At 38.9% G+C, this 22,280-nt stretch overlaps 2 protein-coding genes across 15 annotated transcripts in view; one reads left to right on the top strand and one right to left on the bottom strand.

Moving 5' to 3' along the window:
* Positions 1-21,999, bottom strand: part of ZFX (zinc finger protein X-linked) — a 36,949-nt gene extending 14,950 nt beyond the window's left edge. For 2 of the 14 annotated variants that reach the window (XM_027963307.3, XM_060408125.1), the window contains exons 1-3: positions 21,921-21,999; positions 5,574-5,662; positions 2,106-2,675 (exon numbers count right to left, since the gene is read on the bottom strand). In XM_027963307.3, the coding sequence (XP_027819108.1) occupies positions 2,106-2,675; positions 5,574-5,634 (631 nt within the window). In that variant the 5' untranslated portion in view covers positions 5,635-5,662; positions 21,921-21,999. Of the gene's footprint in view, positions 1-2,105; positions 2,676-4,278; positions 4,334-5,573; positions 5,663-6,618; positions 20,627-20,991; positions 21,083-21,364; positions 21,431-21,920 lie in introns of those variants that run through there. The other 12 variants (XM_015104833.3, XM_015104836.3, XM_060408124.1 and 9 more) reach the window with 7 other exon arrangements.
* LOC114111439 (basic proline-rich protein-like) lies at positions 20,596-21,332 on the top strand. Its single transcript, XM_027963222.2, has 2 exons — positions 20,596-20,927; positions 20,996-21,332. Exons 1-2 carry the CDS (start codon positions 20,596-20,598, stop codon positions 21,330-21,332), a joined length of 669 nt encoding a protein of 222 aa, XP_027819023.2.
* Positions 22,000-22,280: the final 281 nt, after the last annotated feature.

The raw sequence follows: 22,280 nt of genomic DNA, 5'->3' as shown, positions 1-22,280 counted from the left end.
ATTCATTTTACTTCCTAAACTCTCTTAAATTGAACTTCCCTTCTATACTCCCACTATTATGAAGGTACTCGGATCTTGTCTCATCTAGGAACCATTTCGACTACTCTCTACCACTAACCTCTCCTCACCTATTCTTACTCCATAGTACTACTAGGATTATCTTCCTAAAATAAATTCAAGTTTCAAACAGGGTATTAATATTTTTCCTTGTCAGAATGCCAAAAGTTAAAAGGGGAAACAATGTCCTACGCTGGTCACAATGTAGGGAAATGGACATTCTCATAAACTTGGTGGGTGGAGTTAGTATGAGGGAAACTATCAAGGGAAATATAACCAGACTTGTAAACATGTGTACCCTTTGATCCATCAATACTACTTTTAGAAATGCATTCTAAGTAATTAAACAAAGTACACAAAGATACAAGTACATCCTAAGTTCCCATTATTCTCAGAAGAAGCCAAGACTTTTTTTTGACATACTATACCATTTTCCTGGAATGGCTCCCTCTCATCCATGACCTTCTTCATCTTGTTAAACTAAGAACTCATCGGTGAGTTCAAAGGTCAGCAACTCCATTCTGTCTCCACATTAATTTAGTCATACCTCTACATCATAGTGTGACCTATTTTTCTCGCCCACTGTAGACTGCAAGCTCTCCAAGAACAATGGTTTTGTGTGTTTTTTTATTTAGCATATATCCATATTCTTGGGTTTCCCAGGTGGTACAGTGGTAAAGAATCCACCTGCCAATGCAGGAGACACAAGAGATGTGGGTTTGATCCCTGGGTTGGGAAGATCCCCTGGAGAAGAAACAGCAACCCACTCCAGTAATTTTGCCTGGGAAATCCCATGCACAGAGGAGCCTGGCAGGCTATAGTCTATATTTGTACTATCTACACAAATTTCTGAAACACAGTAGAGGCATAATAAACGTGTTGGAGTGAAGGCATTTTTCTTCTTTTCACAAAAACAATTCTCTGGTTTCCAAAATCTTAAGAACTTTTAAAAGGTATTTCCTAAAATGCTGGTGGACTCCAACATGTTCTATTAAATTAAATGTAACAGGTATTCAAACAAAGCAAACAGTCTCATAAATTTATATGAGCAAATAGTCTGTGAGTGTTGTTTGAATTTAGTTCCTAAAGGCACAGGAATTTCCACACTGGGTCAGAACTGTGGTCTATTCAACTGTGGATTTTATCTCTGACAGAGGCACCAAGAAACAGATTGTAAGACGACACAGCTGTCCTCCCAGATGTTAGAGGTGTGTTCCAAAACAGTTACTTTTCTTCAATAATCTAGTATGAGTCTGTCACATTTGAAATGTTTTGGAATCATCTGTTTAAATACTATGCCAGAGCTCTTTCCCATGCTGTTATAATAAACAGCATTTTACATACTGTATACGTACGTAAGTTGGAGAAGGCAATGGCACCCCACTCCAGTACTCTTGCCTGGAAAATACCATGGATGGAGGAGCCTGGTAGGCTGCAGTCCATGGGGTCGCTAAGAGTCAGACATGATTGAGTGACTTCACTTTTACGCATTGGAGAAGGAAATGGCAACCCACTCCAGTGTTCTTGCCTAGAGAATCCCAGGGACAGGGGGAGCCTGGTGGGCAGCCGTCTCTGGGGTCGCACAGAGTCAGACACGACTGAGGCAACCTAGTAACAGCAGCAAGTAAATAAGTATTATATAAGTAGTACTGTATATCCATATACAAGAATATAAGTAGTTTGATTACACATTTTTCTCCTTTTAAGTTTCAACAGGGCTCCTAATTCTAATAAAGGCTCGTAACAACCTAACCACATCCTTCATGATTTCACAAAGTTCAATTCTATTCCTTTCCACCTTCGTCTTTCTAGACAAAAGAAATTTCATCTTTTTATTGTATCCTTAAAAAGAAATAACTCTATTCTGTATCATTTCAGTTTTCTTAAATTTTGAGTTGTCTTACAGGGTCCAGACAGAAACAACAATGAAAAAAGGTCAATGAGATTTAATTTAATTTTATAGAAGTCAAGAATATATCCTCCCAACCTAAGTTAGGAAAGACAACCTTTGAAAACACCTTTGACAATCACTGCACCACAAGACTTACAGGAAATCATAAGGTAGTCCTCACAGTTGCCTTTGTCATCCTCCTGCTGGTCCACAGGGATCCCGTTGGCATCTATGACTGCTTCTGAGGCACAATCTGCTACCAATACTTCTTCTGACACTACATCGGCTGTCAGAGGATCAGTGACGATTTCTGCCTCTACTACGCTATCATGAACAACGTGTTCAACGTGTCCAATGTCAGACACGTGTATGGATTCACTCGTCAAGACGTGTTCTGGCATAGACATTGAGGCTGAAGTAATATCAGAAGCTAAGACATCATCTGGGACTGTGCAATGTGCTAAAGACACTTCTTCTGTTACATCTGAGTCCAGCACTTGCTCAGGAATGATGACTGTTTCAGATACATCTGCTTCTTCCATGATATCTGGACATTGAACATCTTCTATAACAACGTCCTCGATAACATCTTGGATTACAACTGAGTCTGGGTCATCGGGAACAAAGTTATGCACAGTTATGTCTGAATCCACAACATCTGAAACAAAAACAGTTTCTTGTACTTCCACAACAATTTGATCACCATCCATGTGTGTAGCGTCAGCTCCTTAAAAAAACAAAAATTAAAATCACACATTTCAGGTAGACCTGCATGACTACCTCAATTAATACAAATGTTAAGTTCTACCAGGAAAACAGTCTAGAGCTCCTCAGTTGTCTCAAACATTAAGGCAGATTAAAGAAATAAAGAGGGAATCTATTTTTGAATCATATCAGAAATTAGAAATTCTTAACACAAGAATTTTTATACTCATCCCAAATCAACAGATAAGGAAATAACAGAAAAGCAAATTGAGATAGTCACACAAAAAAATATATTCATGAAAGTAATTTCCTAGGCTGACTAAAATTAAACCCATATGTACAGATACTTGAGGGATGATTATAAAAATTAGCAAGTAAAGCAACTTCAGGAGGTAAATATACCATTTCCCTCATTATATGTTTTTCACTTCTTTCCCTTCTTGCTCCACGTCTCTCTCAACTCATGTTTTTTCTTCTTTTCATCTCTCCCATGTTTTCTTTTACTTCCCTTCCATTTTTTCCCCTTTCTCCTGTTTTGTTTGAGGACAATATCCCACCAATATCCTCCATTTATGACTATAGAAATTCAGAAACTATCTTCTGAATCTAGAAAATAAAAAGGATTGGGCCATAAATAAAACCAGGGCTAGAAGGCCACAGTTATAGAGGAAAGACAACTGATTAAGGAGCCTCTGTGGAAAGGTAAGATGAATAAAAGTGTAGCTGCTCTGCAGCAGTGGAGGGTAAGGTTAGTTGGAGCAGGGCCTGACCCAACCTCACCAGGGTAGTCTGCCTCCATCCAGCTTCCTCCCATCTTCCCATATCCCAATCCCCCAGGCAGTTCCTCAGAATATAAGAAACCCTATTCTAGTCCACTCTGCAGTTAATGAATGAAGGTAGAGGGTTGAATCATTTGAAGCCCAGTGAGATTAAATGACTTCACCAAGATCACACAGTTTGCACAGATTATGGTGCTCAGTAAATATTACTCTGAATGAATGCCACAAATGAGAATCAAAATCAGATATCCTTGCCAAAAACATAATGTAAGACAAAACAAATCCAGTATCTTGGCTCCTGACCCAGAGAAAAGCAAACAATATTTTATAAAAGTCTTACCTAAAAAGCTATTCAGTCGATTAGTGCTTCTGGATGTGACTCAGACCAAGCTGAGTCCAAGCAGCTGCCTAACTCAATGACTGTATCAATGGCCAGGCCCGCAGAGACACACAGGGCTTTTTAAAAAAATTTTTTAACGAACACAAATAATCAACAAGGGCCAAAGAACCTTTAAAAATGTAAGACATCTTAAAGCCAGTTAATATTCATTTTAATTATTCCTAGAAATAACGAAGTGTTTGCTTTAATTCCCATAGAACTCACACAAAATGTTTTATACTGTTTTCAATATTCTCAATGTAACATCAAGTAATAGAGCACTGTAATCTCCATTTTGCAGGCATGAAAATGAAAGCATTTAGTGGCAAGAGTACCGGTTAAAAAATCTAAACCACAGGGCAGGATTTGGACACTTATTAGTTTTGTGACCTTGGGCAAGTCATTTAACCTCTGAGTTTAGGTTTCCTCATCAGTAAAATGAGGACAGTAGTATCTGCCATGCATACCTCACAGGACTGTTGTGATGATCAAATGGGAATATATGGGAAGTGTTCTGAAAAACTGTAATGAAAGGTTTCATTATTATTAGGACATATGGAAATGGAGGCCCTGGCAGATTAAGTGACTTGCTCAAAGATAAACAAACACCATAAGTGTTAACAATCAGGGCTAGCAACAGCCCTTCAATCTACCCCTCAGCCCATGATCTAGGCTTGCATGCGGCAAGATTAAGCTAATAAATAGCGTGCGTTTTTCTCCAAAGAGCTTAGTCTCTCCTTCAAGCACATTAATTATACTTCATGTTCTAAAGAAGAAAGAATCATAACTTTGCATTTATCATTATCAAGCTGAAATTACCAAAGGTGAATCAAAAGACTATCCCATATTGTTAAGAAAAATACATAACCCATTAGATTTAGAGATTAAAGAAAAGTTAAAATTAAATATCATTAATATTTAATTTCCTGATAGTTAATTACTATTTCCTTAATATACTACAACAGTCATTTCAAGTCCAATGGAAAACTCATTAACATTTTATTTATAAGGGCTCCTAGTTAATGTTATATAAAACCATTTCACATTATAAAACCTAGCATAATCACTTCACTATGTTATATAATAGGAACCATGAGTAATTAAAAATTGTGAATACTTTATTCTATTTTTAGGACTTCATAAATTTAATTTTCCTTGAACGGTTTGGGGAGTGAGGTAAGATTCCATCTTCCTGAAGCAAATGGCTCCTTTTGTTACCTTGTGAGAGAGAGGATTTTAAAAGTAGGATGGTGTCAGAAAACAGAGTGCCTTAGGTTTAGACTTTACCTCCTGGATAATGGGAAACAAAAATGACGAGATCCATATGTTATTTTATGATGAGTACTCTGATTGCTGGGCTAGCCAAAAAAGACTAAGGGGAAGGAAAAGAATTTAAAAGTTCCTGAAGACTAAGAATGAGATGATAGAGTTGGTCTATGTGGAAGAAAGTAGAATGAAGAGATGTAAACAAGGAATATCTTCAAAGGAAGAACTTTAATAGTTAAACTTAATGCTTTAACTGAACTATACACTAAGGTTTGGATCCTGTTGCTGTTACTGACAAGAATATGAGTGATGGTTAAGAGGGAGCCATATTTTTAGGCAGGGAAATAATAATGTACTCACTTCAACATCTGTAGGTTTGATAGGATAATAAGATACCTAAATGTGAGTATCAACGAGAGCATCTGGCAATTTGTTCATTTGACAACCAACTCCAAATCTGGTAGTTGGGAAGTGGGAACAACCCAAATAGTTATACCTGTTGTATCAAAAAATGAGTTTGGTTCTTGTGGTTGTAATTCAAGTCCATCTTCATCCATGGCCTTTAATTTTCATCAGTCACAGCTCCTAAATTAGGGGGGAAAGTAAACCAAGCATTAGGTTTTTTATATCATGTATTAACAATGTCATATAATATTTACACTTCTGAAACACTCAAAATTATGTGACAAATGAATACCTATCAAAAATGTATCTAGGTGAAATAAAAGAGAAAAGTTAAAATTAAATTGCCAAAAACACAATGATATATGGGCATCTATATGGCAAACAAAGGCAGATAAATCAAAAAACCAACTTAGCCTAGACTTTCTGAGATACTACTTACATACATCATACATACAGCAGACATCCTGATGAATTCTGATACATGCATAAATCTGTGTAATCACTACTCTACCTAGATCAAGAAGAGAACATTTCCAGCATCCCAGCACTCTTGTCTCCTCTCAGTCTTGTCACTCTTGTCTCCACTCTTGTCTTCCTCACTCACACAAGGTCAACTGGCTTTATTAAGACTCAAATCTGTAGCTTACTGGGAGGAAATTCCTGCACAATTGTCTCATTACTTCTCTAAATTTACGTAGTCTGCTATCTTCCAACCAATACATTAAACAACAGTTAAAAATTCAAAGTGTGTAATTGTAGCAAACACCCTTTAGGATCTCTGCCTACCTTAAAATGACCTCTTAACTAACCCTCCAGTCTAGAGAAGTAAATTCCCACAGTGAATTTATACTCTCCTGGCCATAGCTGATTGGCACTAACTATAAAACAGTACAAATAAGTTCATCTTTGAGCACAATAAAATCAAAGTCCTATCCCTAGAATTGAACCATGAGCAAAGGTCACTCAGTCTATCATTCTCTCTCTCCTCTCCTCATGGCTGGAACATAGGAGGTGAGGAAGACTATTTACCAACTTCAGCTTAGACTAGTGAGATAAAGTTTACAAATAAAAAAACAAAAAGAATCCAGTGAATGCCTTGAGAAATAGAGAAGAGGGAGCAGGGAAGAGAAGCTTACCAATAATAGCTTTTTAGCTCCTGGTTCTAGATCTTTCTGAGGTCCAGCTACAGTCTGCCTTGAGTTTTGCAAGCCACCCCAACGACCTTAATGCTCCCTTTTCTACTTAAGCCAAAAATTTACAACAAAAAAATTAACCAATCAAATAATATACTACTTAATACTAATCACTGCTTCAAAAGAGCAGACATCAGGGATTAGGGCTTACTCATGTTACAAGTATTACATAAACTTCCTCCCTCACTGGTTTCCTTATCTCTACTTTCTCACTTTCTAATCCAACCTAAATGGTAGTATTAAACACATCTTTCTTTTTACTTTTATCATCTTTTGCTGATGATAAAAGTGCCGCATGATGCTTGCTAAAATTTCAAATAACAGAAACAAGAGTCATTTTTTGTAAAGCATCAGCTAGGTGATATCAGGCCTCTGTTCAAAAAATGTTTAATGGCTCCTGTTTCCTTCAAATAAAGTTGAAACGCCTGCCATCTTCTAAGTTCCAGCTGCAAATTATCTTTTTCTCATTATCTTCCCTAAGTCTCTTTCCTTCAAGCAACATCCCCGAACACCACATTCACACACTTCAACCAAACAAAAATGCTCAATGTCCACATAAGATCCAAATTCTATACTTGGCTCAGAATTTCTTCTACCCAGAACATCTTTCCCCTGTCATCTGTTCTTCCCCCAAACCCCCTTCCCCACACCCAAAAAAGAAAAAGATGAAAATAATATCCCCCCTCCTCTGAACTTCTACAGCATTTTATCCTTTTCCGACTGTACTTGCTTGCTGTAAATTATTTATGATTATTTTCAGATGCTAAACTTGCATTTACATACACATACATAATCCTTAATGAAATATCCATGAGAAACTCAATTAACATTAATAAACAGATTTTCAGCTTGTCAATTCTGAGACGTAGTCTATCCATTTTCAGGAAAGTGAACGTTTCATGTTATTTATCTGAAGTTGTTCAAATTAAATGGACCAAAACCAAAAATATTTCAACTATAAAAAATGTAAAACATAAATGCTCTGAATAAATTGTCACTGCTCTCTCCCCAACAAAATCACCTCTGGCCATAGTCCATTCTTGCCTTTTAAAAATGTAACTACAAAATTATAAATGTAAGCTAATTTTCTAAGCATAATGACATAGTCTTAAAACATGAAATTAAGCCAATTTGGAAGGTAATAAACCCAAACCCATCGGCTCTAAGAATTTCCCACCTGCACAGTAACTCCTTTTCTCAGCTTTTCTATGAAAGAGTTTGACAGCTAATCCCCTTGACTGACATTCTCTCCTTCCTCAGTTTAAGTGATAACTCTCGTCTCTCCCTATCTTCCCAGCTTCTGTCTACTCTGCTGGCCCTCTCCCTTACTTCAGTCCTGCCCAGGATAGGACACTTAGCCCTACTCTCTTCTTTCTCTTTATTCCAGAGTTTCAATTACGATTTACACAAAGATAATTCCCCAAATCCAATACTCAGGGTAGTTCCTAACACTTCCACCAGACTGTTTGCTGAAGATTTTCATCAGGAGAAAATCCTGCTTTCTCCTCCCGGTAAGACCACTAAGGCCTTTTCCTTCCCTGCTTATATTCCACCAGGTTGTCAGACTGTGTCCCTTCCTTCTCCACAGGTTCCCTGGAATCTGTCCCTTTTTATTCCTAGTGTCACCATTCACTCTCGGTTTCATATGTCCTGATCCCCAAGAGACAAAAATAGCCTCTCAACTAGTCTTTCGCTTTCTGCCACTCCCACAACAAATGACCAGGAACCTACAAGTCAGGGCTGGTGCCAACTGCCGGGGCATTCCTGCCATCTGTGGGCAGACTAATTTTCAGAAGTACTGTTTTGTTCAAGGCACTCCCTGCTCAGAAAGCTCCAGCAGTTCCCCAAAACTCAGGGTGCTCTAAAATACTAACCCAAGTTACCATATTAGACTTATTTGCTATTATTCCCAACATTTCACATCATATCCATTTCCTCAGATACTCTGGTCCAAATGGAGGGTGTCCGTCCACTCACCTTATTTTGACTCAGGTAAGCAGTAACTGTTCAACAGTTTTGCCTGGTTATTTTTCCTTCTATTTTGTCATTATAAAAACTCAAATCAGGAAAAAAACATGTTTTGAACTTCCAGGCAGAGGTTACTGTACTTTGTAACCCCTCTGGGTTAGAAACCTCTCTGATCATCAGACTGAAACCAAAGTTCTTAGAATGGGACTACTCAGGACACTTCTATGGATTATGACAAAGTCGGGGTGGTAGGGGGCACACACTGATGATGTAACTGAAAGTGCCCCTACCTTTGCTGCAAGAACCATGTCCAGGGACCAGCTGAATCTGAAGACAAATCAGCAGAATGGTTCAGAGAACCAAGAACCCAACAATTTGGGTGAACACATAGTTTTAGTCTATCAAATGCCCTCAGAATAATTCCAGGACCCCACTGTCCCTTAAGCTCAGTAAAATATTCCCTTCCTTGGATGCATGATCTTAAAAATGCTATGGAAAAATTCACAGCAGAAAAACATACCATTTTAAGAGAAATAATGGATTGAGCTAAACTCAGGAAATTCAAATAACTTTCTTCCATCCTTTAAAATAAAGCAATAAAAATACCATGCCAAGTTAATAAGTATAGCAGTGGCATTTTATCTGTCTTAAATTAGGGATAAAGAATATAATTTATTTGTTTTATGTCTTTTGATACCTAGACACTTTCACAATCTTCCTCTCAGGCAGATTAACAGGGTGCTTATGTATTCCCTCTGCTTGTTGTCATAAGCATCCAAGAACCACTTGTCTGCTTCTGGTCTTCCAAAACTCAGTGCCTTTTAATTTCATGATGTAACTCTAGTTCCTCTCCCTAAGACATGCTCAGAGACTCAAACTGTATTACACATGTTAAATGAAACTGCTCAAGTCACAGGAAACACAAACAAAAGCAGACCTGTCTGTAACAGAATTTTTCTTAAAAAGAAAATGAAACTGCTTAAAATTTATATTTAAAGCCTAACATGTTCTCTCTTAAGCTACATTTCTTTACCAATTTTCCCCCAAATTCTTCAATGTGGGATATGTAGTCATCATTTCTTCAGGTATCTAACTTTCAAATCTGGAATGCTATTTCACTTCTCTCACCAATTCAGCCCTTTAATTTGTCTCACAGCCAGTCACTCTTAAATTCATCATGTCCCCTTTATTTTCACCACAAGCTCTGGTGGGCTTCCTCCAGAACCCAGTGGCAATCTTCCAATTAAAAGTTTGAGCCCTTTTTGAATTGAAGAAATTTTCTTCTGTTTCTACACTTTCTTCCATTGTCTCTGTTCATTCTTACTAGACTTTCTATTACAGAATGTTAGAACTCCTAAATCTAGCTTCCACATTGCTTTAACCTTTTCTCCTGTATTTTCTATCCTTTTCTATTACATCCTCAGAATCCTTAAACCCTTTCTTCTAAACTAGCTATTTGATCTTCACCCCATCCACTGATTTTTACTTAAAATATCATGTTTTGGGACTTCTCTGGCGGTCCAGAGGCTAGGACTCTGTGCTTTCAATGCAGGAGGCATGAGTTCGATTCCTGTCAGGGAACTAATATTCAGCATGCCAAGTAGCATGGCCAAAAAGCCTTTTAAAAAAGTTTTAATTTCAAAATAAACTTAGTTTTCTTTTTCACAGTAGCCTTTTTCAGCGGATACTGCATCTTCTCAAATATCTCTGAGGATTTATTCTGTACTCTATATTAAACTGTCTCCTCTGCTGTTTCATTATTCAGTGAGTTGAATTTGGTGCCTCTCTTTCAGACTGATGGTATTCCTCAAAAGCATTGTTCTTAGCAGTTCTCCACATATATTTGTGGATGAGGGTCTAGACTAGAGTTACATTCTGATAGCTGGGCTGTATTCTGTTTTCTTAGCCCAAGCGAGAATCCCTGGTTGCCTAGCAATGAACCCAAGTTCTGACCAAAGGAGTCCTGTCTAGAAAAAGGCCAAGGAAGAGAAAGGAACCATGTAATTAGCCAGGCTTTCCTTTATGGTGGATGAGTATCCCTAAGCACAGGTACTAGAGGTCCAATATCCTCTGGATAGCTATAAGCTACCTAAAGCACTGTCCTTAGCTTTCTCCCCACAATACTCACACTGGAATTTCCTATGGATGAATTTGCAATTCAGAAAGCCAAATTTCTGGCATTAGCTCAGGAGGACAACCACTAGAGACATCTATACTGATAAATAAATGCTTGGCTTTCCATAACTTTAATTATCTGGTTGTGCCCATGGCTTGCTCTTTCTCCTAGGATGTCCCCACTTCTGACACTGGGGATAACACAAAATGACAATTTGGGGATGGTCCTTCCAGGTTTTCAAATAGGGATACATGTTTATTAAGCTAAGCTCTCTAGGGCTTTGTCATTGATTGATTCCCAATTGCTTTATGCAACCAGAAATTCATCATATTCTAGACTACAAGTGGCATATCCCTCAAGTTTTCTTTTTTCTTTGAATCTGTATACTTCTTCCTTAATGTGATTTCAAAAGAAAGTAAAAAATAAATGTGTGTTCTCTAGTCTATCTTGAAGTCATTATTAATTTGTATGTGTCAAATAAAACAGCATGGAAACATGTAAAAGGAAAAAAAAAGAAAAAAACCAACTATGAGATAGAAATGGAACCAAAAAAATCAATAGTAGTAAAAAGCTACAACTTTTATCAACACCTGACAGATCAAACACTCAAAAAATAAGTAAAGATATATATAAGTAATATTAAGCTAAAAGATTTAATTCAAATTCCACTAACAGAATATTTTAAACAACCTTGCCACCCTCTGTGTTAAGAGGAAAAAAAATGCTTCCTGTTGTAAATGTCAGAGCCCCTCCTTCCTTGTCCTGTCGGAATTCTGTACATTTTGCTCAAAAATTTAATGCCAAGTTGTTACAGATTAGCTTTTTCCATAAAACCATTTTCGCCAATCAGTCACTTCAAGGTTTTTTGGTTAAAGTCTAAGAGTGCAAACTTTCAAAATCTATTAAAATTTTGTCCTAAAACTAACACAACACTGCCTATTAACTATACTTCAATTTAAAAATTTTTCTTTAAAAAGCTTTTAAACAGGAAAAAAAATTAGACCTAAAAATGACAAATCTTCCTAAAATCTTATTTTTCCAAAGCCCCTATTCATGTTCAGATTAAGAGTTGCCAAAATATTAGTACCTAAATGTCCACTGACAGATGAATGGATAAAGAAAATGTAATATATAAATACAGCGGGATAGTATTCAGTCTCAAAATCCCATCAGTCAGACTCAGAGAAGCAGAGTAGAATGTGGTTCCCCGGGGTTAAATGGAGATGTTGGAGAGAGAATGGTAAAGGATAGAGAGTTCTGCAAATCCTCTATATGGCATATTATCTATAGCTAACAATACTGTAGTGTACACTTAAAATTTCCTAAAAGGGTAGATCGTATGTTAAGTGTTCTTACTATGAAGAAGGAGGTGGTGAAGAGAAAAAGGAAGAACAGGAAGATAACAACAGGATTCCACTAACATGAAATGGGAAGAAAAGGCAAATCCATACAGACAAAAAGTAGACTGGCAGGGGCAGGGGGTAGAAACTGTTTGCTAACTGGGTACAGGCTTTCTGAGGTGATAAAAATGTTCTAAAATTACTGGTGATAGGAGAACAACTCAATCTACAAAAAAACTCACTGAAGTGTACAGTTTTGAAGGGTGTATTGTGTAACAGCTTTCTCTCAATAAAGTTGTTTTAAAAAACACACAAGTACATGCAAATCAAAAACTAGTTCATGTTACAATATGTATTTTTAGATAGGAGACTGGTATCAGCATCACTTTATAACGAAAAGAAATGTATTAAAACTCAGGTGAAACACCAGAAGTATTTCTTCTCAAGTCAAACTTAAGACAAGGATGCCCACTATTACTATTTAAGATTGTATGGGAACTGATAGCCAAAGCAGTAAGATAATGAAATGCAAGATATAATTATTATTTGAAAGAAACTATATTTATTTACATATGACTTACTGAGGAAATTCAAGAGAATCAACTAAAATCTTAATTTCAGAGTGAATTCATAAAAGTGTGCTGATACAAAATTAATATACTTGAAGGCAAAGGTTTTTCTTTTTTAAGACAAAAGCTTTTTTATGCCATAGTTAAAAACGTAAAATACCACTGATAATAAGAATAACTGAAAACTCTACTAAGTAGGATTTTTTAAAAAAAATACAAATACAAAGAAAAGTCAATCTTGCTCTTCAATATACTGGATCAGTAGTATTAATTTTCTTTGATTACTACATTCAATTAAAATCCCGACACACTTTTGTTGTAAATCAATTGACCTCATATATATAGGTCTACTTTCAGACTATTCTGTTCCACTGACCAATTCAGCCTTGCACCCACTACATTAATCATTATAACTTTATAATAAGCTTTGATATATGGTAGTGTAAGTTTTCCAACATTTTTTTTCAAGACTGGCTTTGCTATTCCAGGCCCTTTGCATTTCCATATAAATCTGATATGATCTATCAAAAAAAAAAAATACCTGTTGGGGTTTTGATTGGGACTTCATTGAATCTGTATGTAAAAATTGACATATTTATAATATGGACACTCATGATCCATGAACACTGTGTCTCTCTACATTTATTAGCTCATCTTTCATTTCCTCTCAGTAATGCTTTTTAACTAAAGGTCTTAGTAAGTTGTGCTGAGTTTATTTCAAGGTATTGAATGTTTTGTGATCTTATTACAAATTGTACTACTGGCTTTTAAAACAAAAATGTGAAACAATCAATCAACTGTACTGGCTTTTAAATCTGATTTTCAAATTGTTTGTTGTTGGTATAGAGAAATACAATTTATTTTTGTGTATTAATCAACGTCCCTCAACTATAAAGTAGTAAAATCAGAAACGTCACAGAGATAATAACACCCCCCCCAAAAAATCCCATAAATTTGAAAGTCTCAGTAATTCAATGGGCAATTGGAAAATTATAAAAATCACAATACATTTAGATATAAATAACAAAAAATCAATTCACATCAAATTCACTACCCAGTTACAGTTCAGAATAAATGTTATAGTTTTAAAGGCATTTAACAGTAGAGATAAAAAACTAAGGAGCTAAACTTCAAATTAAACTTTTAAAATGTCAGAATAAATGCAAATAAGATAGAAAGAAATATTAACCATATGAGCAGAAACAAAAAGGATCAATAAAAAGAACTATTTTAAAAGCCTTAATATAGGCAAGTTATTGGCAGTGCTCATCAAAAAAAGGAACAAATCAATGAAATTAGACATTTTAAAGTCATTAGAGAAGACTATATTTTATACCAATATATTTGAAATGTCATATCTTTCTATAATAATTTATTTTGTATAAAGAAAACTCAAGAAAAGCCAAAAGACCTATCACCATTAAAAAAACTATTAAAAAACAATTCAGAAAAAAAAAAGACACCAGGCAAAGACAACTTCACAGATGAATTCTAACTTTCCAGAAACAGATCATCTCTATTAAACACAACTTGTTTCAAAAAGAAATATTCAATACATACCCCCTTCAAAAAAAAACCCCACCAAAATATCTTTTTTAATGATAAAATATTAGAAGCATTCCATTAAACATTAAAGTACCTAGACAATAATGCCTGTTATCAATGTTTTCATACAAGTCTGTGCTGGAGGCATTAGTCAATGAAGTAGAAGAAAAAGAAAACAAAAAACAAAGAGGCAAAAAGGAATCAAAAGAAGAAATAAAACATCTTTATTCACATACACTTATGTATTTAGAAAATACAAACAAATTATAAACTCCCACATTTCACTGAATCCAAAAATACCACCTGTTTTAAGATGCATCCTTGTTCTACCTACAACTAACGAAAACACACTGTCAATTAAACTGATACTACACTTTAACATCTACAAATTTCATTTTAGACTTATCAAGACAATTCTTTTAGACTGATTTAGATGTATTTCCATCATAGCCTGTGCATATACAGAAGAAAAAATAGAAGCAAAAGAAATTGATAGAGGGGTACTCCTAAAACTTCACATTCAGGGTTCTACTAATGCTCTTCTACTTAAAGCTCTTCAATTTTTCCTAACAATACTGTCCTCTACCAATAAGAGTATTGGTGATATAGCATTTCATAAATGTTCCATTATTATCTATGGGATTTTCTTTCTGGTAAGACACTCACTTCACAATTCCTTCTGCCTTCAGTTGTATTGCTGAGCAAGAAATTACAAAACAACAATCCACAATCTCATTTAAGTGATGACAAAATGAAGAGTCCTGACCACGTACGTGCATATAAAGACGATAACATCAAGACATGGACAACCACGATTGGAGGACAACCATGATTACAGGACACTATCAACTGAAGATCTATATGACTCTCTGAGGGGGAGAGATGTAAGATATAATGGAGAGGGGGAATGTACTTCAGAATCTATGAAATATAGTAATATGCAAGTTCAACAAGGTTACACTATCAACACATTAAGTCCATAGTACTCTCTATATATCAGCAATAACTAGAAACAACATCTAAAAGATATTCACAATAACAAAAATTATACAAATTTTTTCTAGCAAAAAATCTAATAAAAGCTGTGCAAGAGCTTTATGAAAAGTAGAATACACCCAAGACTCAAATCTCAGCTCCCCTATTTAGCATATATCTATATTTATCTATATATTATTCTGTAAATTTGATGCAAATACAATAAAAATCCAACAGTTTTTCATACAAACCAACAAACTGACCTGAAAATAAAGGAAGGAAAACAGCTTTAAAACTCTGAAAAAGAACACTTATTTAAAAAGATAAGATTAGATCCCTACATCACACAATAGAGAAAAAATTCCAAATGAATTAATGACCTAAATATGAAAAAAGTACAATATCATTTATGACCTTGGGGCAAGGGAAGAATTTCTTGCTGATATAACATAAGACATGTATTAAAAAAAAAAAAAAACGGAGAAAACTGACAAGTAGTACTTTCACATTAAGAAGTCCTACACAAAAAACATTGCACAAAAATTAAAAGATTAGCCACAGACTAGAAAATGGTATTTTCGGTGTGTAAAACTACACATCATTAATACTCAGAATATAAAGAGAATAACCATAAACCAATGAGGAAAAGGCAACAATCCAATAAAAAATGGACCAAGGTTAGGCACAAGTAAGTCACAGAAAACTCATACAGCCAGTAAATACATGGGAAAAAAAGTTCAACAACATGAGTAATCTAAGAAATGCAAAATGAAAACAGCAATGAGATACCATTTTTACCCAAAAGACTGGAGAAAACTGCAAAGTCTAATCTTTTGGCAGTGGTCTGGAGAAATAGAGGCTCATACACAGTTGGTGGGGATGTCAAATGGAGCACAATTCGACAATTCCCAATAAACTGACAAATGTGCTGACTCCTGAATGTAGCCACTCGACTTCCACAGTCTCGAGAGAGAAGAACCCCCTATTAGGATGCTCAGGGCCACATTGTTTGAAATTGCAGAAAACGGCTAACAACCTAATGGCTCCTCCCTAAGAACAGATAAATAAACCACAGTATATATACACATTAAAATATAAGTAAAATGAATGAAGTATATCAGTGGTTTTCAAATTTCTTGGACTCGGGACCTCTTTACACTCTCAAAAATTGAAGACCTCAAAGAGTTTTTGTTTATGTGGGTTTTATCTAGACATGTTTATGTTAGAAATTAAATCCGAGACATCTTAAAAAGATTTATTAGTTGATAGAAAAATCAACCCACTGTATGTAAACATGAACACTGATTTTTAAATAACTATTTTTCAAAACAAAAAAATTGTGAAAAGAGTAGCACTGTTTTACATTTCGGCAAATCTCTTCAAAGACAGGCTTAATAGAGGACAGCTGGATTCCCATAACTGCGTCTGTGTTCCATCTATCATGACATCATGTTTCGTGGCGCCTTTGTACAGTACTTGTGCAGTGCACAAAAGAATGAGGCTGGAAGAATCTCAAGGATCCCTGGGAATTCCTGGAGCACTCTGAGAATCGCTAAACTAGATTCACATACAAGCATGAAAAAAATCTCAAAAAACACTTTGCGAAGTGAAAAAATATATATATAATGATCAACACAGTACGATACCATACATGTAAAGTTAAAACACACAAAGCAGTACTTAATATTGTTTCTGGTACATACGTAGTAGGACAGTGGTTATTTCTGGAAAAGACAAGACAGGAATGGGATAGGGAGGCACTCTTTATAATCTGTGAGGTTTTCTTTAAACACAAAGCAAGTTATGAAAAAAATACGTGTAAGATATTTAGGATCTGTTAAATCTAAGCGATACTTGCTTTTTAGTAATTTGGAGACATTTCATAATTTTAAAATTTTAAATTTTTTTTAATCCTAATGGTTTTATTTTCAAGGTCATGTAGCTTCCTCAAAATGCACCTCCCTTTGAGTAAAATATAGTTACAAGATTCCTGGATTTTATAAAAAAAAAATTCTTTGGAAAATAATTTGACAGGAATAAGAGGAGACTGACTATATTAACCCCAAGTTTAAACAGTGGGGATTACTCAGCTTATGTGGTATGTCTTACTACATACACCCCTTGGTCAAAGAACACGATGACTAGACAAGATACTTTAATAGTTGAAAACTACCCAACTACATACAATTCTCTGCACCCAATAATTGAGATAATTGTTTTTAGGTAACTGTCTTTACTATGTGCCAGGTAATGCTCTGGGACAAGGATAAATGAGAACCTGTCTCTACAGGTTTAGAAAAGATAACAAAAATATAAATACACAGCTAAAACAGAATAGGTTACATGCTAAATTAAAACATACCGACACTGCTATATGAGACAGAAGAAGCCTGGAAAAATGATGATGCCATAAAAGAAAGAAAACAAGCTAGCAGCAGGAGTTATTTTAGGGGCTCTGGGTTTAAAGAACAATCCCCCCCCCTCAATAAACAGTACTGGGCATCTACTATGTTCCAGATAGATCTGGTTTCAGCCATGTTAGACACCTGAATAGAGGTGATTAATAGGCAACTGGAAATGCCAGATGAGAAACTAGAAAAGAGGGCGGGCATTGTAAAGGGCACCAAAACCACGGGAAAAGATTCAAGAAAACAGCATAGATGACTGACCTGGAGGAAAATCCCATCCAGAAGACAGAGAAGGCACAGAGTTTCTGAGACACAGACACTTTTACGAGATACACCTGCTGACATGCTGTGGAAAAGCTTCCCAATTGGGGAAGTATCGGATCTAGGAAGAGTGGGATGAACAGAAATAAAAGTGCTGGTGAAAGGAAAAACAGCTGAAGTTTTTTTAAGATGAGCAAACCCAGGAATGTTTTTAAGGACAGGGAAAGGCACCAGCAGTTAGAGGGCAAAGATGGAAGTGGCAGAAGCACACTGACAGAGCTCCATCCTTTGGGACCGGTGGATCCCACAGGCAGACCGTCTGGGCCTGAAGGGGGCCAATTCTTCCTGCAAGCGAAGAACAGGAGGACAGCCTAGGGAGAGACAAAGGAAGAGTTTCAAGTGGCAGGAAGGAAACTGAATTGCTTATATCTGACAGTCGTCTATCTCTCTGGCCTAAGTAAACGATTAGGTAATCTCTGCTGAGGCTGAGTGGTTTAAAGGACAGGTTGAGGAGTTAAAGAGTAAAAAAGAGAAGTCAGGAATTGCCAGTGTACACAAACACAAATAATACAAACAAGGACACCAGGGGCAATAAAAGTCTAGATGGGTTTAGGAAAGAAGCATTTACCAAAGTTTTTCTTCAATGCATTATGAGTATGCTTTTTAAAAAAAGGCAAACTTGCATCTATCTGAAAGATACACAAATTGAAAATCAACACTTAGTTTATCCAAGATGGCCAGTGTTCCACCAGTTTCAAACCACAGATGTCTGTCCTCTTAACTATACAACTTGAGTCCAACTCTGAATCTTATTCATCCACTCTTGCTGTACTGGAACATCCACTGCTGCTGTACTGCATGTGCAGCAATAACAAGTCTCTCTTTTAGAGTTCTGTGTGTTTCCCAGTTGTCAAGATACAAAGCAACTGGTTCTTTCAAGTTTACATTTACCTTTACCATCTCAACAACCACAGCCCACCTTAGTATCTTGCTTAAGAGTCCACCTCCTACAACGCACTGTCTCAAACGTTTCTAACCCACGGCCCTTTACAATCAACATGAGACTCTTAAAAAAAAAAAATGGAAAAAGTGAAACAACTTTCTAATGAATATTTATGCTACCTATAAATTTACATTATCATAAAATTCTAGGAAACATTCCCAAAATGTGCATCTAGACTAGTTCAAATATTAATCAAAACATGAGAAGGCTTAGTGTAGCGAACAGCCTTAGTTACCCTCTTAATCAAAAAGGTGGTTCCTCTTACCAAGCAGAAAAATAGGGATTCCAAAAAAGCCATCTGAAGGCTGCTGCCTTTTTAATCATCATTAAAACTGACTTCTTTAATAATCACCATGGGATACTTACAGGTTCATTCCTCCTTTTGGTAAAGTAACCCACAGCACTGATCCTGTAATGTTCAACCACGGTAAATGAACAGCTAGAAGTCCCTCCCCATTGGTTTATTACAGAAATTATAGCAACTCTTGAACAAAAGGTTACTTGAAGTGAGAAATTAGGACAAGAAAAAGGAGCAGTTATCTATAACAAAATTTTTTTTAAAGCAGCAAAATTGGCTGAACTTCCGAACATTCTTGATAATCATTCCTGTAGTGAAACACTGCTTTTCAAGGTTAACTTGCTACTCTCATTATATCTCAACTTTGAAACTTCTGAGGCCAGCGGAAGGACCAAGAGACTATAAAGCCAGGCTCAGGTGCGTCATCACTCTTGATACTTGAGGGCTCTCTGGGCCTTTCCCATCAAGTAAAAGCCTCTCTACCTGCAAAGCAAGCTCCATCTACCTTAGCCACCACTCCCCTACCTACACCATCTACTCCAGCCAAATTATACACACTTGCTGTTTTCTGTAAGAAACGTTCACCCTTGAAACGCCCTTTCCCCACCCCCATCTCCGTCAAAGTCCTACCCATCCTTCAGTAACCTCAAAATGTGACCTAACTTTGCTTTCCTCTGAAACCCCAATAATTGGTTGTACCTTCCCCGCACCACCTCAGTACATCTCACCTCATCTGCCTCTGAACAACGAACTTCTTGGAGTCGGCGTCTGCACTACAAGAATCTTTTTAATCTTTCGGAGCACCAGCTGGCACTGGGCTCCGAGTTCACGGGAGAGTAGAGTATGCAATCAAAACTACTTACAAGGTGGAACTGCACCGTAGAATTTTTCACATCAAATAGAAAAACTGAATACCGTACCAGGTACAGGAACAGCACTGCATCACTTTATGCTGTCCTTCAGTTAAGAATATAAAACTTCTGCCCTTTTCTTACTCCTGGCCGAAAAAAAAAAATGCTACCAACAGATCGCTAAGAGCTTAACTGTATCTTTGCTAGAAAGCTGTTGCCGAATTAATGAAATTCAAATGACTCCGTAAGATTTTTCATTCCTCCGTTTCCGTGCTGTGCAATTTGCATTTTTCCCTTACAGCATAAAAGTGGTAAGAACTTCTTACCTATCAATGTTTTTTTCTTTTTTACTCCTTAGTTTTTTTACTCGAGAAGACAGTGATTGTTGGAAAACAACTGCATCTAGGGCACCCTAACAGTCACGTGTGACTTCGATGTGGTAAAAATTGAAAAATGTCTTGGGGTCCCTTTTGCGTGATGAATCCACAAGCCTGGGCGGCCATCCGTCCGGACGACCCTCAAATGACTACCAGCGCGGGGGAAGGGACCTGAGGGACGAGATGGCACCGGCACCCGGGCGCCAGCTATGGCCGCCTGCGGCAGCTCAGTTAAAATACAGCGGAAGCAGGAGCCAGTCACGGGGCTGCGGGAGGCAGGGCAGGAAGGTGGCGCTGCCGCCGAGCGCCTGGAGCCCGAGCGCCCATCATGGCGGCGAGGGCAATGGCCGCTGTGGGGAGCGAGCACGCCCCCTCCGCACGCACACGCTGCCGTGCCGGGCCTCCGGGACCCGTCACCGGAGCCGCCGCCGCCGCCGCCCGCTCTCCCACCCCCCCTCACGGGCTGTAGCGGAATTTTCTGTTCAGACGCCGCCTTCAAGATGGCGGCTCCCCCTCCCGGCAACCCCCTCAACCGTCCCCTGTAGCAGGCGCCGAGGTGCCGCCATCTTGTCCCCCGTCCCTCCCCCCCCCCCGTCGATATTTACATAGCGAAAATCGGCCCGGCCGGCCTGCGGCCTTCACCTCACGCCTGCAGCCTTCGCCTCCTTGCCAGGCCTCACCCCCGCAAGATGCCCCAGGCCGGCCGCGACACCGACCCGGGGCCCCTCGGCCGTCTCCAGGGCCACCGGGCAACCCTCCCCCAACGCCCGCCCGTTCGCGGAGCGCGCCTCCGCCGCCGCTCGAGGCAGCCGGGCTCCTCCCCGGGCCTAACTGCGGCCTCCTTGGGGCCTGCTCGGCGCCGCGCGCCACACCGCCCGGCCTAGCGCGGAAGGGCGCCACGCGGGCCGCCGACCAGGCCGGGACCAGGCCCCTGCGCGCAGGCTAGGCCCTACGGCCGCGGCGGCGCCCGGAACTCACCGGACGGGCGTGCGGGCGGTCGGCGACGGTGGCGGGTGCTGCAGGCCGGCCTTTCTCTGGAGCACTGGGCCGGGCTCCGGCTGGTGGGGCGGGCGGAGGGAGGGAGGAGGGGCCGAGTTCGGAGCTGACAAAAAGCGGCCCAGCTCCCCGGCACGGGCCCGCCGTCAGCACGTCACGTCACCGCCCGGGAGAGAAACCCAGGAAAATGCGGAAGGATAGATAGGCCCCCTCCTTCGCCCGGTGTGTCCCCCTGGCGCCCCGGTTGGCGCGCTCACGCTCCGCGACCGGGGAGCCCAGTGGCCTCGCTGCGGCGGGGTCTCCGGCGGCCGCAGTCTCCGTGACAGCGCCCCCCTTCTTTCCACCTCCTCCGCGCTCCCGCCCGCCGCTGCCGCCGCCGCTACACACGCGCCGCTGCCGCCGCCTCGGCCGTAAAAGCCCGCGTGGGGCCGTGGTCTGCCGACCCCGTGGAGAGGCAAGCGGCCCGCAACCGGCCCGGCCGCCCCCCACCATCTCCCGAGGGCCGCGGCCGGCCCCCGGGCCCTCCCCGGAGACCTACCGCCTCTCCGCGCCGGTCCTGGCCCAGGCGCCTGCTCGAGTTGTTTGCAGGCCCTCAGACCCCCGCCCGCAGTAAATGTGTTTTCTTCATCCCTGTGGCTGGAGAAGAAGATAAATTTAGCAACCCCCACTATCCCCTGCCTTCGCTTAAAAAAAAAAAAAAAAAAGCAACTTTGAAATAAAATGAAAATAGGCTTGCCAGTCTAAATGGGTGTGTGGGCAAAAGGAGGGGGAGAAGGGTTATCCTAGAGCACGTAACAACCGTTTAATTTTTTCTTTTTAATAAACGTTCAGAAAACCTAATTGATTATGGCGGAAAAAATAAAAAGTGTTACGTGTCACATTTTGAAACTTGTTTCGC

Source organism: Ovis aries, chromosome X (assembly GCF_016772045.2).
Source record: "Ovis aries strain OAR_USU_Benz2616 breed Rambouillet chromosome X, ARS-UI_Ramb_v3.0, whole genome shotgun sequence".
In the NCBI taxonomy this organism is placed as follows: domain Eukaryota; kingdom Metazoa; phylum Chordata; class Mammalia; order Artiodactyla; family Bovidae; genus Ovis; species Ovis aries.
This window is presented reverse-complemented; position numbering and strand designations above follow the sequence as displayed.